The sequence below is a fragment of the Sebastes fasciatus genome, chromosome 19 (assembly GCF_043250625.1).
Source record: "Sebastes fasciatus isolate fSebFas1 chromosome 19, fSebFas1.pri, whole genome shotgun sequence".
Taxonomy (NCBI): domain Eukaryota; kingdom Metazoa; phylum Chordata; class Actinopteri; order Perciformes; family Sebastidae; genus Sebastes; species Sebastes fasciatus.
The window spans coordinates 12,174,425-12,191,441 of NC_133813.1; the positions used below are offsets into that span (position 1 = coordinate 12,174,425).

General features: G+C 41.3%; 1 protein-coding gene across 2 annotated transcripts in view; it reads left to right on the forward strand.

Moving 5' to 3' along the window:
* LOC141757397 (leucine-rich repeat transmembrane neuronal protein 4) overlaps window positions 1-15,614 on the forward strand; it is a 129,435-nt gene extending 113,821 nt beyond the window's left edge. Inside the window, exon 3 of one of the 2 annotated variants that reach the window (XR_012591636.1) lies at window positions 10,681-10,821. Coding sequence is in view for 1 of the 2 variants with exons in the window: in XM_074617853.1 (XP_074473954.1) it covers window positions 10,681-11,025 (345 nt within the window). In the remaining variant the exon portion in view is untranslated. Of the gene's footprint in view, window positions 1-10,680 lie in introns of both variants that reach the window. The other variant, XM_074617853.1, reaches the window with a different exon arrangement.
* The last annotated feature ends 1,403 nt before the right edge of the window (window positions 15,615-17,017 follow it).

Sequence of the window (17,017 nt, forward strand, 5' to 3'; positions counted from 1 at the left end):
TGTCAAGGTTGTACATTCTGCCTCTGAAGTTAACTGACCCTTTATGGCTCTACGACTAGTACAGTCCTGGGAGGCCTCTTTAATCCAATGGATGTTGGTCTTAAAAACACAGTAAAGCAGCAGTTAGAGCATCTTTAGCTTTCTGTAGTGCGATCTGTTTCTGGGTGAAATGGAATATGTGGGCAGAGTACAATTGTAGGAAAGATTTGAGTGCCTGTTTCGATCGCATGGAATTAATTAATGAGGGCGGTGTCTCCGGAGATCCACGATGATTCCTCTATTTAGTTGTATAGGACTGTTTCTGTTGTTGTATCAGGACCTGGAAGTGGAGGAAGAATCAATCCACTTCGACCACAACAACAGCACTTTTGGAAAACGTGACGTACACAAAACGAAACATACACGCACTTACACATGCAGGTGGGGGAAGTCTTCCTCTCGGGATGCGCTGTCTGAAAACAAACCGATGGTGTTTAGCTTCACACCCCCTCAGACACGTCCATGCACACCGCTCTACTGAAAAACCTGACTGGTGGGCTCCGTGTCATTGATGCCCGCCTAGCAACATCTGTGCTGACTACCCCCGCATGCTAGAGCAGCATACATTTGGAAGATGACACTCTCGCACACACACCCCCGCAACCGCATGCACACGGTGTCACGCTTGCATGCACACACAGAGCGTAAGTTTGCAGAGGACATGTGATTTAATCGTTGCAATTATTGGAGAGTTTTTAGAGTGAATTTATAGGTTTATGATTTGACACGTTCATGCGAGAGACATTTCTAAACATATTTACACACCTTGCATATATGCTGTTAACATATGGCATCTTGTAAGCTTTAGGTGTCTAGGATGTTTGATCATTCCTGCTGCCTGCCTGTTATAACCCAGGTACTGAACAAAGCTGTATTCTTATATCCCTTTATTCACATTCTAATGGTTTCATGTATTCAGTTTTGTACCTAACATGTCTAAATGTTGGAAGTATCAGTTGAGTATGTTGGAGCTTAATTGGCTTTATTCTTGATTATGTCCTACAGGTTGCAAAATTACTTAATTCTCTACTTCTACTACTACTACTATGATACACCACCTCCACCACTACTACTACTACTTCTACCACCACTACAGGTACAGGCTGTTCTCATACACTGTTCGTAGCTACAATATACTTACTTATCGTGAACCCGGAAGTACAAACAGCAGCGAACGCCGCGTAGGGAGGAGGTCGGAGTGAATGGGTGGGTCTAAAAATACCAGGCTTTGAACCAGGAGAGTGGCGTTCGTGTCCCGTGTGTAACCAGAAGTCGACATTGATTTATTCGTCACATAACTAACATACTTAAAATAACTATGGAAGTGGCGTTACTTAAGCTAAACTAAGATCTTTTTCTAAACCTAACTAAGTAGTTTTTGTCACGGATCATCCGGACTAAAGTCGTGCCACTTCCAGTGTGGCGTAACCACTTCCGGTGTGGCGCAACTTAACCGCAATCTTTTCTTAAACCTAACTAAGCAGTTTCCTGTGAAGATGGTAGTTTTTTTTTAAAAGACTGGAGCGGAAGCTGACGCTGGACATTTGTAGGAAAACATATCTCCGTATCCCCATACATATTTTACTTATTTTAAGCCCAACCATGAGTTTTTCCTAAACCTAACTAAGTGGTTTTGTTACCTAAACCTACACAACTGAGGCCGTTACCATAGTTTTGTACAAATGACACTCAAAAAGGCTAAAATGCATTTTCATGGCACATGGAATGTCCTTGAAATGTTAGGCTATTTATATGACTTCCCATGAGATCAGGTACCACTACTACCATTGCCACTGCTACTACTACTACTACTACTACTCCTACTACTATCACAACTACTCCTACCACCACCACCACCAACACCGCCATCGTTACCTATACTACTACTAACTACTAGGTTAAAATTGTATTATGTTTCCTATTATAATAATTTGTAATATTTATAATCGGTACCATTACTTTCTGATCACACGTTGAATTTATAGTTATCATATGGGAATTTTTTTACCAATTGCGATTATTGTATTTCATTAAGCAATATGCAAGTAAAAGTGAAGAAGACGAGACAACAATGGCAAAGAGAATGATGTTGTAGTGGGTGGCAAAAGTATAGAAGACACAACACCCAGAGCTCTGTGGGAGCAGAGATTTATCCTCAGTGGCAATAAGTGCTTTGTAGAACAACACAGCACTGAGGGACATGGTTATACTGAAACAGATTCAACAGCATAAACACTGGACCTTTACATCAAATATGCATCACAGTCTGCTTTAAATATAGATGGACCGAAATGAATCATGGTAATATATCTCTAGACTTCTACAATGACGACTAAAGAGATGAGAACTAGGCAAAGAAAACAGTAATTAGACAGTTATTTCCAGTAGCACGGTCATGGTTCGTTTCAATAACTCCTACACAGCCTACGCATTGTTTTATATGTAATAACACAATATTGATGAACATATATACATGCTGAAACAATGTTGCAGAAGAATAGCGGTCAATAACAACAATAATATTTAACAATGTATATAAAAAGGAAGTTAATTTTTATGGGGAATACTGTGTGATATCCACAGAGGCAAACAAAAAAGAACTCAAAGTGATTCAATCACTAGTAATTCCCAACTTAATTCACGGGTGTACAGACATGAAAGACTGAACATTAATGAGAATATAAGAACAAGTAACAGTCTAAGCAACATTCTAGTGGGAATCTGTTGCACCTCCTCTTCACTGTGTTATGCTTCTGTGTGCCACAATACGGTGACTTGAGAGGATCAAAGTGTTTGGCTGGGAGAGCGGCAGACTTTTTGAACCGTAATGCTCCTCAGGGAGGCATTAGCATGGTCTGCCTGTGGCACAGTTACTGTCTCCTTAGCTGCTCATAAAAGCGTGAATGCAAAAAAGAAACACAACTTTGGAGGGGCACTAGAATGCTGTAAAAAATTAATTTATGGGATTTGGTTCTTTTTACAAGAGACTCCTCTAACAAATTAGAGCTTTTGTGAGGAAATGCAGAAATATCAGCAGATGGAGGTAGTACATGTTTTATAATTCTCTGATCAGGTTTTTACAGTCTGTGGTTATCAGTTAAGTGTTTGTGTGGTATACACAAAGGTGTCACTAAACAGAAAAAAATATCAATAATATATATATATATATGTATATACTAAGTATTTATTAGCAGTTTATTGTTTCACACATTATAACATTTTATACCACAGTAGGTATTAGTTAATGATTACCAAATTATTTGTAAACCTTTAAGAAATGGACCAGTAACCAATTACCAGTATTAACACTGACAAAGTATTAACTATCTATCTAAATAATATTTATAAATGCTATACAGTATTTATTAACCATTTAAAAAGGTATAATCATCAGTTCGAACTTAATAGCAGCCTTCCAAATAATGTTTATAGATTGATATAAACTGTTACAAATATATGTCTATGTATGTTTATAGATGTTTTACAAACAATGTATTTAAGGTTTCTCAAATAATAGCAATATCATTAACAACTACTGTTAAAATAACATACATTATAGTATTACTAATAATAAGTAAGCATTATAATTATAATGTATTTGTTTGTTAAGAGTAAAATCACTTAAATTATGATTATTATAAAGTGTTACCAGATTAGGTATAATAATATTTGAACAGCACCTTTTTAACATTTCACCAACAACAAAATATACCACAGTTGATATTTAAACAAACAACAATGACAACTGTAAAAGCAAAAGCAGCAAAAGTCCATCAGATAAAAGCCAGTCTAAGAAAAAGTTTTAAAGGATGACACTGATGTGCTTGGCTTAATCTCCTTGGGCAGGTTGTCTCAAAGCTTTGGGGACAAATGGCCCTAAGGTCACTCTAGTGTGTTCAGGCATACGGAGATAAAGATCCAGGAACAGGCAGGATGCCAGTCATTGTCAGTTGAAGCACAATCAGGTGGCAGAGATCCAAAGAAGCAAAAATTCATCCAGCGGTGCAGCATGGGAATTTGAGTTTTTTTTTTTCTTAATGCAAATGTCTTCTGACAGGTAGAAGCTGCAGTATACAACACAGCATGTAGGATGCACCCGCACCAAATCAGGCTTTCACACACATGATACACATGATCGACAACATAATTGTTTTGTGTGTGAGACATTGTTGTTCAATGGAGATACCAAACCTCAGGCTAGGGCTACGTTGAGCGTTGCTTCCTGCTCAGATTGTGTCCAAAGGTCGATCAATTTCAACTTTGACCTAGGTTGCTGGTGACCTTTCAATACACCCTCGCAATGACAGCTGTACTGTACATTGTATAACCTAAATGTATCCAGAGATGGACGGAAATAATCTAAAGGTTTTGTGCACCCAAACCCTTCTAGATCGCTGCCCTCCTGCATGTCTTCTTCTCAGAAGGAGGATAACTGCCGGTGTCTTCTTCTGTCTTAAACTGAAATGCATAATTCATAACTGCTGGGATCATTGTTTTGCCTTTCAAATATCTGTGTGCTTCCCTGCTACCTGGCGCATAGTGACATGACTGTATGCTACCCTTTCCTACTTGCTCCACCTTGCGGTAACAGCAGCTCTTACCATGACCAACACAGACTTAAGACTTTAAGTAAAGTTGGATATTGCAAAGCAAAGACACCATATAAAGCAATACTGTAATTCCCTAAAGACATGACAACCAGTGGAAGATGAACCAATTTGTCAAGCACCAGTAAATGCTATGCTAGACCTACTTTTTCCACATAGTGGCAACATAGTTGGGTGCCCATTCAGAGCTGAATATGTAAATGATGTGCTCAGTGCTAAACAAGCCTGAAAGCTACAGATTTAGTGAGTGAGCCAGTCTGCTTCTTAAATGTCTTTATGCCTGAATGGAGTGAGCGTCTAGACCCTGAAACTGCCAGGAGGTTCCTGCCTAAGGATCTCAGGCGGCACTCATAGGGGCTTATCAGTGCACAAATAGAAATAATAGAAAAAAGAAATGTCCAAACAAAGACATGCCTGAGTGCTCATCACCGGCATAGTCATCCAGTGTAAGGATGCTGAAAACAGAATGATATGAAATGGCAACACATTCTCACTTTCAACTCATCAAATACAGCAGCTTGGTCAGCGGCCCTATGCTTCAAACTATGACGCTCTAGGTACAGTTTTGCATGTGTTAGTTTTCCACGTGTATAACACTGTGTTTTCCATTCCATTGTCACAGGAAACAACTTGGTTAGGTTTAGGCAACAAAACTACTTGGTTAGGTTTAGGAAAAGATTGTGGTTTGGGTTAAAATAAGTAGGTTTCTTACATAGCTAAGTAGGCTACGTCACATACACGACACGTGGTTAAGTACGTTGCATAAGCTACATAGTAATGTTATGTAACCTACGGTAACCAAAACACTTAGTATTGCTTAGGAAAAGATCAACATGATTAGGATTAGGCAACAAAACAGTTATTGAAGACAAGCGGAATTTGTCGCTCTTTGTACTTTGTAACCTGACTTGGTCCTTTCCTCCCGCCATAGTTGCGGCTACATAGAGCATCATAGTTTGATGTGTAGGGCCACTGACCAAGCTGCCGTATTTGACGAGTTGAGAGTGAGAACGGGCTGGAAATGGTAGTGCCAGGGAGATGCTTTCCAGCTGTCCATGAAACGCCGCTTCTCAAAACTCAGACTACAGTACCAATTTATCCCCTCAAATTTATGCAGAAGCCACCTGCTGCATGCAATTTAGCCTACATTTACACAGTCACCATGTTTTCCAGTTTGAATTTTGGAGGCAGAGACCAGAAATTAAATGATGATTGATGTCATCATTTTCACATGCGAAAAAATTCCAATTTACAGGCAACCTTTTTTGTTTTAGGCACTAAACAGTGGATGTCATTGGTGGATAAAGGGTCAAAAGAGACTAGATTATTATCTACGTGAATAGTAATGGACAGATCGCAAATGGAAAGAAGGATTGGCCCTGTGATGTTTTCACTTTGTGAAAAACAGCAGGAACTTCTCCACAGTGTTTGGCCGGTTAGATAAGCCCCGACTTCATTCATTCCCACCCAGACCACGTATTTTTTAGGAACATTTGGAAAATAAATTGAAGTGTCTATGTTGTATTTTTGTTAGTCTGACCAGATGTTATCCGTTTACATATTTGGCTGTCTCCACAGTCAACAGACTATTCAGTGTGAGGAATTAATAATTTCCTAATGCTGAGAGGCACAAAGAAAGGCTGATAGCATTCCTAATGAGCTAGGTACCTTGCAACTGCACGGATGGCCGGTGAATATCAATAGCGCCTTTTGTTCACGGAAAAATGACATAAAGAGTGTTTTGCGTCAATGACTTTGTCCAACAATCCAAGTCAGGTTGTCTGATGTGTATGCATCTTTCAACAGAATGTTAAAAGGTATAGGAGGAATGGTATAAAAACTATCATGCTGCTGTATCTGTGGTTTTCCATATTTTTTTTATCTCACTCTGTCCCTTCTCACTTCCTCAGACATCCATGTACAAGGATGCAACTCACACTCGAGCACACTCTGCGCGAGGCTAGATTTATGCCCTGACAATTTGATAGAATCCACTGAAATGGTTAGGACTTAATATCTGTTAATTAATCCGTTGGACCTGTGAGCAGAGCTGAGGTGGACTGGAGATGAGGTGGTGGCAGCAGAGGTGGTGGTGTGGTGTAGGCGTCAGGGTTGGTGAACGGTTTAAACTGAAAGGGGAATGAGGGGAGTAATCCACTGAGTGCCTGTAATGTAATGAGTCAGCCGTGCTTAATGGAGTCCATTTGAGGAGGAAGGAGGTATGAAAAGGAGGAAGGTGGTGGCTCTGGAGGTGCGTAGATGGAGCTGAAAGAAAGGCTGGTTTGGAGGACTAAACGGTGAAAATGTAACTCCTGCAGCTACATTATCTTCAGACCAGACGCTCTCGGCAGCTGTTTTATATGAAAACACCACTACAACTTTGCTGAATTATAATGCGGCACTGCATCATGGAAGCGTGTTACAGTAAAGCTCGAGGCTACAAATAACACTGTTTTTTAAAAATCTAAAACAGAACTGGTGTTAATGCTTTGTGAGTGGCTTTATCTCAGCCCCGTGGTTCAGAATAATTCCTGAACTGCCAAGCTGCGTTAGCCCAGACTGCTTCCATTTGACTTTGAAATCTGTGCTTGCTCACACACACACACACACACACACAAACACACACTATTCCCCCTTCCCAGCCAGCATATATCTGCATTTCATTGACACAGTCGGCCCTCTTTTAAAAAATCCTGGCATAAATTCCCTCAAATAGGATTTCTTCACTCAGAATGCCTTTACATGATAAGTTTAATAAATGTACAATGATACTGGTGACACATTTTCTGGGTCGCTCTGGTACCAATGATTCTTTTATTTCTAAAATCCCCTTTGTTGACTTGTCTCTTCCTGCTATGCGTCTCTGGGACATAATTTGTAGTTTAATGGGATCACTATTAGAGTGTCATTTGTTTCCTGATTGCACCTGTTTCCTTTCCCTTCCACTTCCACTCAGTTCACCAAATTAAAAAGAACATTTTCTCACCTGTGGTAGCTTCGTGGCAGCTGGTTTTGCTTTATGCGGTTTTGAGATCACTGCATCGGAAATGTCTGCTGCCAAACGTTTTCTTAGGGACTATTTCTTGAATGAAAACAATTCTAACCAATGAACCAATGTCTATTAACCACATTAACCAGACCATTGTTTTTGGTAGGATGTGTTGCTTTTGAACTTTTTGAATTGAATTTGTCAATGCTTTGGAGAAGTAAAAATTAACTTCATAAGCCTTATGTATATAAACACCTTAAATACAAATCAGTAATATTGCTTCCTGAACAGATTTCACGATCAACATCATGCCATCATGCTAAAACCACATATCTGACATCATAAAATCCTATTTTTGGGTTTGTTTGCTTTCACACCACAAACGAACTGCACCAGATTCCGCTTGGAAATGCACTGAGACCCGCCTTTTCAGGCGATCTCGGTTCAGTGGTATGGTTCACACCATGATTTGATTGACAGCTTTCACACCAGACCAAATGAACCATACTAATCATGCAAACAGACCTGAAAGCACCCTAAGAAGTTACATTGACATTACTTCCGGCGCCGGGAGCGAAAGGCAGCCTTCCCAGCTGCTCCGATGTTGTACACGTCTTTTTCGTGATCTATCTATCTATCTATCTATCTATCTATCTATCTATCTATCTATCTATCTATCTATCTATCTATCTATCTATCTATTTTGAGACCATAAACTCATGTTTACAATGTTTATTGAGGTAATAAATTGAGAAGTAGAGTCATTGTCTCATAGACTTCTATACAATCAGACTTGTTTTTGCAACCAGAGGACTCGCCCCCTGCTGGCTATAAGAAAAAAATACAAGTTTAAGGCAATTCCACATTGGCTTCACTTTTCTGAACTGCAGGTTGCCTCTTGGCGACAGCACAAACCTTAGAGATACCTCAAAATCTCAGTGCTTAAAACCAATCTGTCTACATAGATACCAACAGGGATAAGTAGAAAAAGCTGTCTTTTTGTAAATAAGGTGACCCGAATCTCTTTAATATATATGTTTATTTTCTCAAGATCTAGTTACCATCACGTGTTAAGGTTAAAACAGAAATGTCAAGGATGTGCATGAAAGACGGTGCAGTTGTGACACTTGCTCTGCCTCCAACGCCTCCTCAAGAGTCAGGGCTTGTATTATTCATGTCTTCCGTGTTGGTGTCATATCTGCGGCTCCCGCTGTTGTTGTGTGTTCCTTGTCGCCTGTGTGTACAGACCTGATGATCTGTCTCTCTGCCAGGCTGCGGTGTTTAATCCAGGTCAGCTGCCATCTTACCCTGCTGCTTTCACAGCCTGTTAGAAATCTCTTAATTGGCCTCCTTTTTTTAAGGCGAATAAGTGTGTGATTTAGTTAGGGAGAGACGGAGTGTCACGAGAGTCTCATCTGTTTGTTTGGCACGGTTTTAAGGTTCGGGGAGACCAGACGCATAGCCAGATGTGACGAGTGCTCCTGGCTGTGACACAAGTGACATGGCACTGGAGAGAGAGCACAGGCTTATTTGCTCCAGCTCTTGTACAAAGCAGTTGAACACAAAAGAGGTTTAGGTCATATGCAGCACGGTATGTGTGTCGCTCATACATGCATATCTCAACATACAAATGCACATCTTCTTATTCAGTCACAGTGAGCATTGCAGTACAATTCATGGGCAGTAACAGCATGAGCGAAACGCTTCTCACATCTGCAAAAAGCAGTTGTCGCAGATGCTTCGCAGCCCACGTTTTGGAGGCTCGTTGCAGCAAATGGGTTTTGGGAAGCTGCAGGCTCAGGTGGTCACCATGTGAGGATGATTACAGAGGGCCAGCAGTTAACTTGCCAAACTAACTGTGCCCTAGGCTTGGAGTCACACAGGCTCAATGAAATGTTGTGTGACAAATGAATTGCATTGGAAAAACTAAGCATCGTTTGAAAGTATGTGATATTTATTTGAAAGGAAAACAGCTGTGGCTGTTGTAGCTGCAGCATATCCAGGACAAAACAAACTGGAACGACGCTCTACCAATGAAAGAGTTTTTATTTTGACTGTTTCTTATAAATTTCTAGATTATTAGTTATAGGACATTGTTTCTAGTAAAACATGTTGGAATTCAGGTTTTCATCTTTTCTGCGATGGGTGGGAATGGATCCTTTAAATGTCAAAAAGGAGATGAACTCCTTTGGAGCGTGCGCCTGTCCTGAACGGGCCGAGTGCTTGGCCCCCAGAAGTTTTGCTTGCAGTGTTGTCAAGAACCACGGTATGGTTGCTTGTACCCGCCAAGTGTGAAGTTGATTGGATGAACAGTTGTCGAGATATGTGACAGGCAGTCATACATACATACAGACAGACAATACTTCCTTTATAGTAAGATGATGCTGCTACAGCGCCACCTATTGGCTAAATGGCACCAAATTTGCTATGGTTACTCAGACATCTTATTTACACATATCTACCAAATGTGGTCCAAAAAACACAAAGCGGTCAGGAGATATGACATTTTTTTTTGTAATATAAGCTCTGCACACAGAATTTGAGTTTACATTGAGGGCCAACTATAGCAAAAATGTTTGGAACATCAACAATCCAAAATAAGTATTTTTTTCCTGACTTTGTCCAGAGATGTTCAGCATAAAATTTGGTGATGATTGTAGGAGGAGTAGCAAAAACTCTATTTTTGGACAAAATTCAGATGCAAATGGGCATGGCTTATATGCATAGATTTGTCTGGATCTACAAAATCCAGGGGAAAAAAACATTTTGTGTTAGCATCCTCTTGTAGAAGGAAACACCAACTTCTGGGTGTGTAGGGACATACATATATCTTTTCAAATCTGCTTATCTGAAGGACACAGTTGCCTGAGAATTTGTATGGCTAATGTTTTGTTTTTTTCTCTCTGTCTCCTTTTGTTTCCTTCTCTCTATCCTGTATTTCCTCTCTTGTACAATTCTGCTCACGTGTCCACTTCCCCTATCATTATCCTCTCCATCACATTCTCCTCCTGTCTTTTCCTCTACGCTCTCTGTCCGTCTGAACAGGTCCCCCACCAGTTGGGCGCGCTGACCTTCTACCGCTATGAACAGCCCATCGTAGACTACTGCCAGGCCCATCAACCCCTGCGGCTCAACATGGGCTATGAGGGACCCCCACAGGGCCTGGAGGGCCTGGAGGACCTGGGGCCGTGTGATAGGGGCACTATACAGACAGTGGCGCTGCCCGCCGTGCCCTCTGCCGCCAGCATGGGCGCCCCTCTGCCAGGGCCTCGCTCTCCTCCACCGCCCCTCAGACCACCAACTGACGGTTCCAGCGGCGGCCCTTTTCCTCCCAGCGGCGGCCCATTTCCTCCTGCCGAACGCACCGGCACACTGAAATTCGGACGCTAGCGAAGCCGAGTCTGGTCGCTGGAAGTGGGGCAAGGGCCTCTGATTCACCGTGACTTTGTAACGAAGGGGCAGGCGAGCTGGTTATTCAGTGGGGCCTTGTTTTCAGAACATGAATATGTGAACTAGAGGACAATTTTTTTTCTAATTCTGCCTGGAGGGATTTGGCATCTGAAACACACAGTCTCACTAATATACAGTAGAGTGTGAGACATCCTTGCGGATTATTTTTATTTTATTTTTTTTCCAAAACACCTCATATAAAACTTGTTACTACTGAATCATGGGAGGTAATGCAGCATTATGACAAAAAAGTATTACCTTGTTTCCACATCTGGTCTTTGCCATATCCCATCATGGGGCACCTGTTTGCAGCAGTCCACGTGCACTGAGTCAGGAGTCAAAGGGGAAGTGCAATAAACACGAGTTCTCGATCAAGTGAGAGCAGTAACATAAAAGAGATGGAGCTGGACATCATGTGAAGAGCAAGGGGGCTTCTTACTGTGATTATTATTAAAATATCAAGTCAGCAGTTGTTAACAAAGGCAAATCCATATCAGTATTTCATGAAGATGAGTCATTTCTCTCAAGACAATTTCCATACAATTTATCTTTCTTTTGTCTTGCTTTCTTTTGTTTCTTTAGATGTGGGACTTCATGCTGAATTCCATTAATGTGCATGTCAAACCAAAGAGTTTACTTGTATCTTTTTATTTTAATGCACATGAGCTACTTTCACTGAGGGCATTCTTAAAATGCCAGTTGGTCTACTGAAATAGCCTCCGCCAACTCACGTTCACAATTACAACCAAATCCTCTGGTGGTTTCAGATGAACTGGGCTTGTCTTCACAGATTAGCAAAAGTAACCATGTGATACAAACAACGTGAGGTATAGTGAAACTGAAATTTTAAATACTTATCATAATGATTCTGGTCCTCCTCCCAACATCAATTTAATTGCCATCCATGATCTTGGTGACGCGATGAACAGCAACAAACACTTTATAGAGGAGATATTATGGCATGTTCCATAAATTCCTTGAACATACAGTACAGTGGCCCTTTTCACAGCAGAATGGCAGGTCTTTGTATATGATTATATCCCAGCTGAATGAGTCACTATGCTTTAAAGAGGTTATCATGGGGAATTCATGTGGTAAAACAAGTACATTTGAATGCAAAGTATTGTAAATATTATTACGGAAGGTCCACTTTACTGAAGGTCAAACCACTCTCACTGCCCCCAAACAGTCATTTGAAACATTGTTGAGTCAATGTTTGACTTTGATCACACTGGACAATTCTGGAGATGACCATCTTGCCGGGTTGGCAAAAAAAGCTCCGGCCATGTGCTCCCATCTCCCCTCGGCCACAGAGAACAACAGTGCCTAGTGGGGGCATGTTGAACCAGCACGTTGACTTCTCTTTAACCTGCGTATGAACCCAAGGACTGTACTGGGAATATTGCCTGACATCTCTTTTTTTTCCAGAAAGCGTGCCTCCGGTGCTGGACTTTATTGCACTTGGTAACCCTTTGGCCACCGTGTGAAGCACTGCTCCTCACTGACTTATGGAGCTAATGAGGACTTCGGATATGGCCGTGATGGCCTGTCAAATACCATCTCCGGTTTAATCCGAGCAGTGCACCGGGGCCGTTTTCTACATGTCAGTGGTCATACTCTCGGGAGTTGTGGAAACCGTGCTCAGTCCTCCCATGGGGCAAATGATTGATCTACAGATGAAAATGCGAGGGGCCAAAATTTCCCACGAAAAGTGGGCATATCCTCAAGATAAGAGAAAAAATAGGGATTTGTTTTGTTTTGTTTTGTTTTGTTATTTTGTCTTGGAACATAAAAGACAGTTTTTTTGAGGTGTTCAAAGATGATGTCAAGAAATTCTATAAGACTAATCAAAGGACAAAATCGAATAGAACTTATTTATTGTGTAAATAGTGAGTCTTCAAAGATGAAAAAAAAAAAAAAGTATGAACTTAACTTCTTCTGAAACACAAACTGCTTGTGAACAGAAGAGGAGCCTTATTCACTTTCCAGTGGGAATCTGTTACCAAGACGACTCGGCAAAAGAGGTTCCTACTGTAACGCTCCTGTTGTTTCAATGATAAATATTTTTCTATCTGCTCCCGTCACTATTCTACCATTAAACACAAATCATGTTACGGAGGTGATTTCTCAAATCCAATCGTTTTACTGAATCACAGGAGGAAGGGAAGATCGGGCGCCCTGATATGATGGTACACGTCAAGCGTCAAAACCCTCATAGAGATCCACATTTTCTTTTCTGACTTCAGACATTGTTTCATCTAGCAGGAGGTGGCCGTACAACGTGTTGTTAGGGTGCATCCCAGTCCACTCCTCTTGTTTAAGAATTCCAACACTATCTGCCATTTCAAGGTCTACTCGGGGAGAAGAAGTGTGCTATTCTTTATACCAAGAGTTTCAACTTGGGAAGGTTGTTTCTTTTTTGATGTGCCATTAATTTTGTTAAATGTTTTACCAAAAACCAGCCACAAAACAACAAGTGACCCAAAAGTTCTTCATGGTTTCACGACTAAGAAGGGTTCCGTCCCCCTTCGTGTACAGGATAAACGCATAAAAAAGCAGTTGATTCGCTCAGTGCGGTTGCTTAATAGTGCTGGTGGAGTTTACTTTGTAATAGCAGCTGTGCCGATGTCTTTATAATGGGAGCTCTCTCGATTCTATCCATGTATTGTCTTGCCTTGCTCTATATCACCCCTGCTAACTCCTTGGCCTGAATTTCATGTCTGCCTCTGGGTGACTCGGGTGAACCTGTTTAATGATGTTCTATTTCTGTCCGCATGCTGATATTTTGGGAAAACGATGCCCAGTTAGGGAGGAGCGCTGAACCGGAGACAAACAGTACGGGAGTTATTTCCTGTCTGGAATGCCCTAGAACCAGCAGCACACGTGTCGTGGACAACTTCACTGTTTTTTAAAGCAACTTGTTTGCTGACCCATTCCTGCCCCTGTCTCGCCTAAAGTAGAATTCCCTGGCACTCTATAGGCTGTTAAACAGAGAAATAGGCCTGTGCTGGGCCACTCACTCCGGGGAAAAGACTTTCCCTTTAATAGTCTCCTGCAAAAAAAAGCACCCCATATGTAGTAATTACTTCAGTTTTCAGCAGCGGTAATGGTTCAATTCAGTCTAAACACAATGATCAAAGCTACTTTGCCCTTCATGTGTAATTAGGAAAATGCTATTAAAATCTTTGTCTGTTCACAATTAAATCAACTACTAATAAGCGATTGATTAATCATGACTACCTCCCTGATAAAATCGGATATGTTCTGCGGAATGTTCGAATCCTGCTGCCAGTAATTATTTAGTCTTTTGTCCATTTCTTTTTCTTTGCCATCAGAGAGCTGGAAGCACAGGCACCGCATGCTAATGATGCATGTTTGAGCTGAACTCCAGGACCGTCTGCGCTAGCCCCGCAATGCCAACAGGCTTTATTTTCTCTTCTGCTTTTGTTTGTTTATGGTTTTGTACACCCCAAGCTCCCCCCCACCCCCCTTCACTCTTTGAGTTTGGGCTCAAGTCCCCACTGGGAACATTTCTCTTTTTTTTCCTCTTTTATTTTTTTTTTGCTTCTGGAGGGGTGAATAAAGGTCTGAAGAATTGCAGTGAAAAGTTCCATATTTCAGTGTGATAATATACGCAGAGGAAAAAAAAGCTAAATGCAAATCTCCAAAGGGGTGAGGGGAAAAAGCAGAGGAGACGAAAGGGGGGGCAGGAATGCTGTACGATAGGGACGATATAGAGGGACAAAAGGGTAAGTGCAAGGACACATTCTGTTACAACGCAAGCTTTGTGATGTTTCTGAATGTCCCCGGCACACACATAAGCATTCTGTAGATGTAACATTGCACACACGGACAAAAACAAAAGGCATACTCAAAAACTTGCATCTCCTATAACTGTATGCATTGTGCATGCTCGCATACAAAGATAAACAGACAAGTGTTTTAAACACCTTTTGTTACCAAGAATCCATTTTTTATTTTGTCACTTCAACTGCAGAACATCCATCCATTATCTGTAACCGCTTATCCTATATTCAGGGTCGCGGATGTCAGCCGATCCCAGCTGACATTGGGCGAAGGCGGTGTACACCCTCGACAGGTCGCCAGGCTATCACAGGGGCTGACACATAGAGACAGACAACCGTTCACGCTCCCATTCACACCTACGGGCAATTTGGAGTCAACTGCGGAACAATCGCGCATAAATACATATACACAAACAACACGGGCGACACACACGCCTTGATAAATGATAATAAAGCGCTCCAGGTTTTGACGCTCCCATCCATTTCGGCTCACCCAAGGCCATCTGCGACGGTTCAGTAGGTTCTAATCCATTACCTGATAAACAGATTTGGAAATTAATTCCAAAGCCAGACGTGGAGTTTCAGATTTTTTCTTCCTTCTACCATACATCTGTGTCTTACCCACAGGCAGCGCTGGGGCATACAGCACACAGTCATGACTCCAGACAGTCAGCACGTATACACACGGATAAGAGGGGGCTATAAGCAGAAAAAAACAAACAAGCTAATGCTCCCCCATCTGCCACTTTCTAGCCTCCTAATTTGAGTTTCTATTTTTGTTAGTGTGTCATTAAGTGTGTGCGCAGACTGCAAAGTGGTAAGAATTAATAACTTTTGTCGTGCTAGAAAGAGGGACTGGACAAGCATCGCTAGTGAGTTAGCTACCCCGCATGTACCCAGATGGCCTGTGCGTGTGTGTGTATCTATAGCAACACCTACTCCTCTACCTCCTCTGAACCAATGTCACCATTACTGATGTTCAGGCCAGACCGGTCCCCATTGATTGTTATTGTTCCATGTTTCACGTTAGCAGGAAGTCTTTAACCTCCGACCCGGCATTGTCCTGACTCTGTTTTTCTGCCATTGCTCATGTCAGAGGGGACACAGAAAGGGTAGGCATGATCATTAACCTCTGTCAGGGAAACGCACTTTTCCGTTTGTCTGACAAAGCCCGTTTACACCCCCTAATTGGATTTAATGTGAGCACCGAAGAAAGGAAGGTTTTTATTTAAATGGGCTGCATTCTGCAGTCTGCGGGTTGTGAGTGCAGCGAGGGAGAAAGCAGAGAGAAACTGATAGAAAGCAATATCAGAATTAGTCTTTGTTTTCGTGCAGGTTCAAAGCACTCTCCCTATTTCTTTCTTTGCTGCCACTTAAATGCTTTCCATATATAAACCAGGGGATCCCCGCTGTCTCCTTCTCATCCATTTCCTGCAGAGAGCATTGGTTTCTGTAGGGTGTAAATATGCGCTGCATTGTTTTCTTTGGTAGTTGGTTTGTTGTTGGGTTTTTTTTTTTCTTATTTGGATTTTTTTTTTCTTTTTACTGTATTCAGACCTAAAGCATTTTTGTGGAGACCTGGTCCAAGCGCAAAAATATGGCTCTTCTTTGAGTATATTATTGTCAGAAAATGTTTTGTAAAAATTTTGATGATGATATCAGAAATAAACATCTAAAGATGGGAGTTGTTATTGTTTTGTTTGCCTGAATAAACTGCATTGTAACTTGCATTAATTAAAGGGTAGCTTAACAGATTTAACACATCAACATTAGATAATGGGCAGTAATAGTGTCAGTGTAACAGTATATTGTTTTCTTTGGTTATGAAGGCGCTTTTAATCTTCTGTGCTTCTGAAGGAACAGGACTCTAAGGAAATAGGTGATGAAATCCTGCATTATATAACAATGTTATAAAGTGTCATTATGGGAAGTGTATGATCCAGTGTTTTTGGAGCTACTCAGGACTAAAGTTGAATATCTCGTATGCATCAATTTTGATGAAAGTGCAATACTACAGTAAATCCCTGAGTGCTCTTTTAGAGAGGACCTATTATGCTTTTGTGCTTTTTTTCCCTTAGTGTGCTATATATGAATGTAAAAGGTCTGCAAAGTTACAAAGCCCAAAG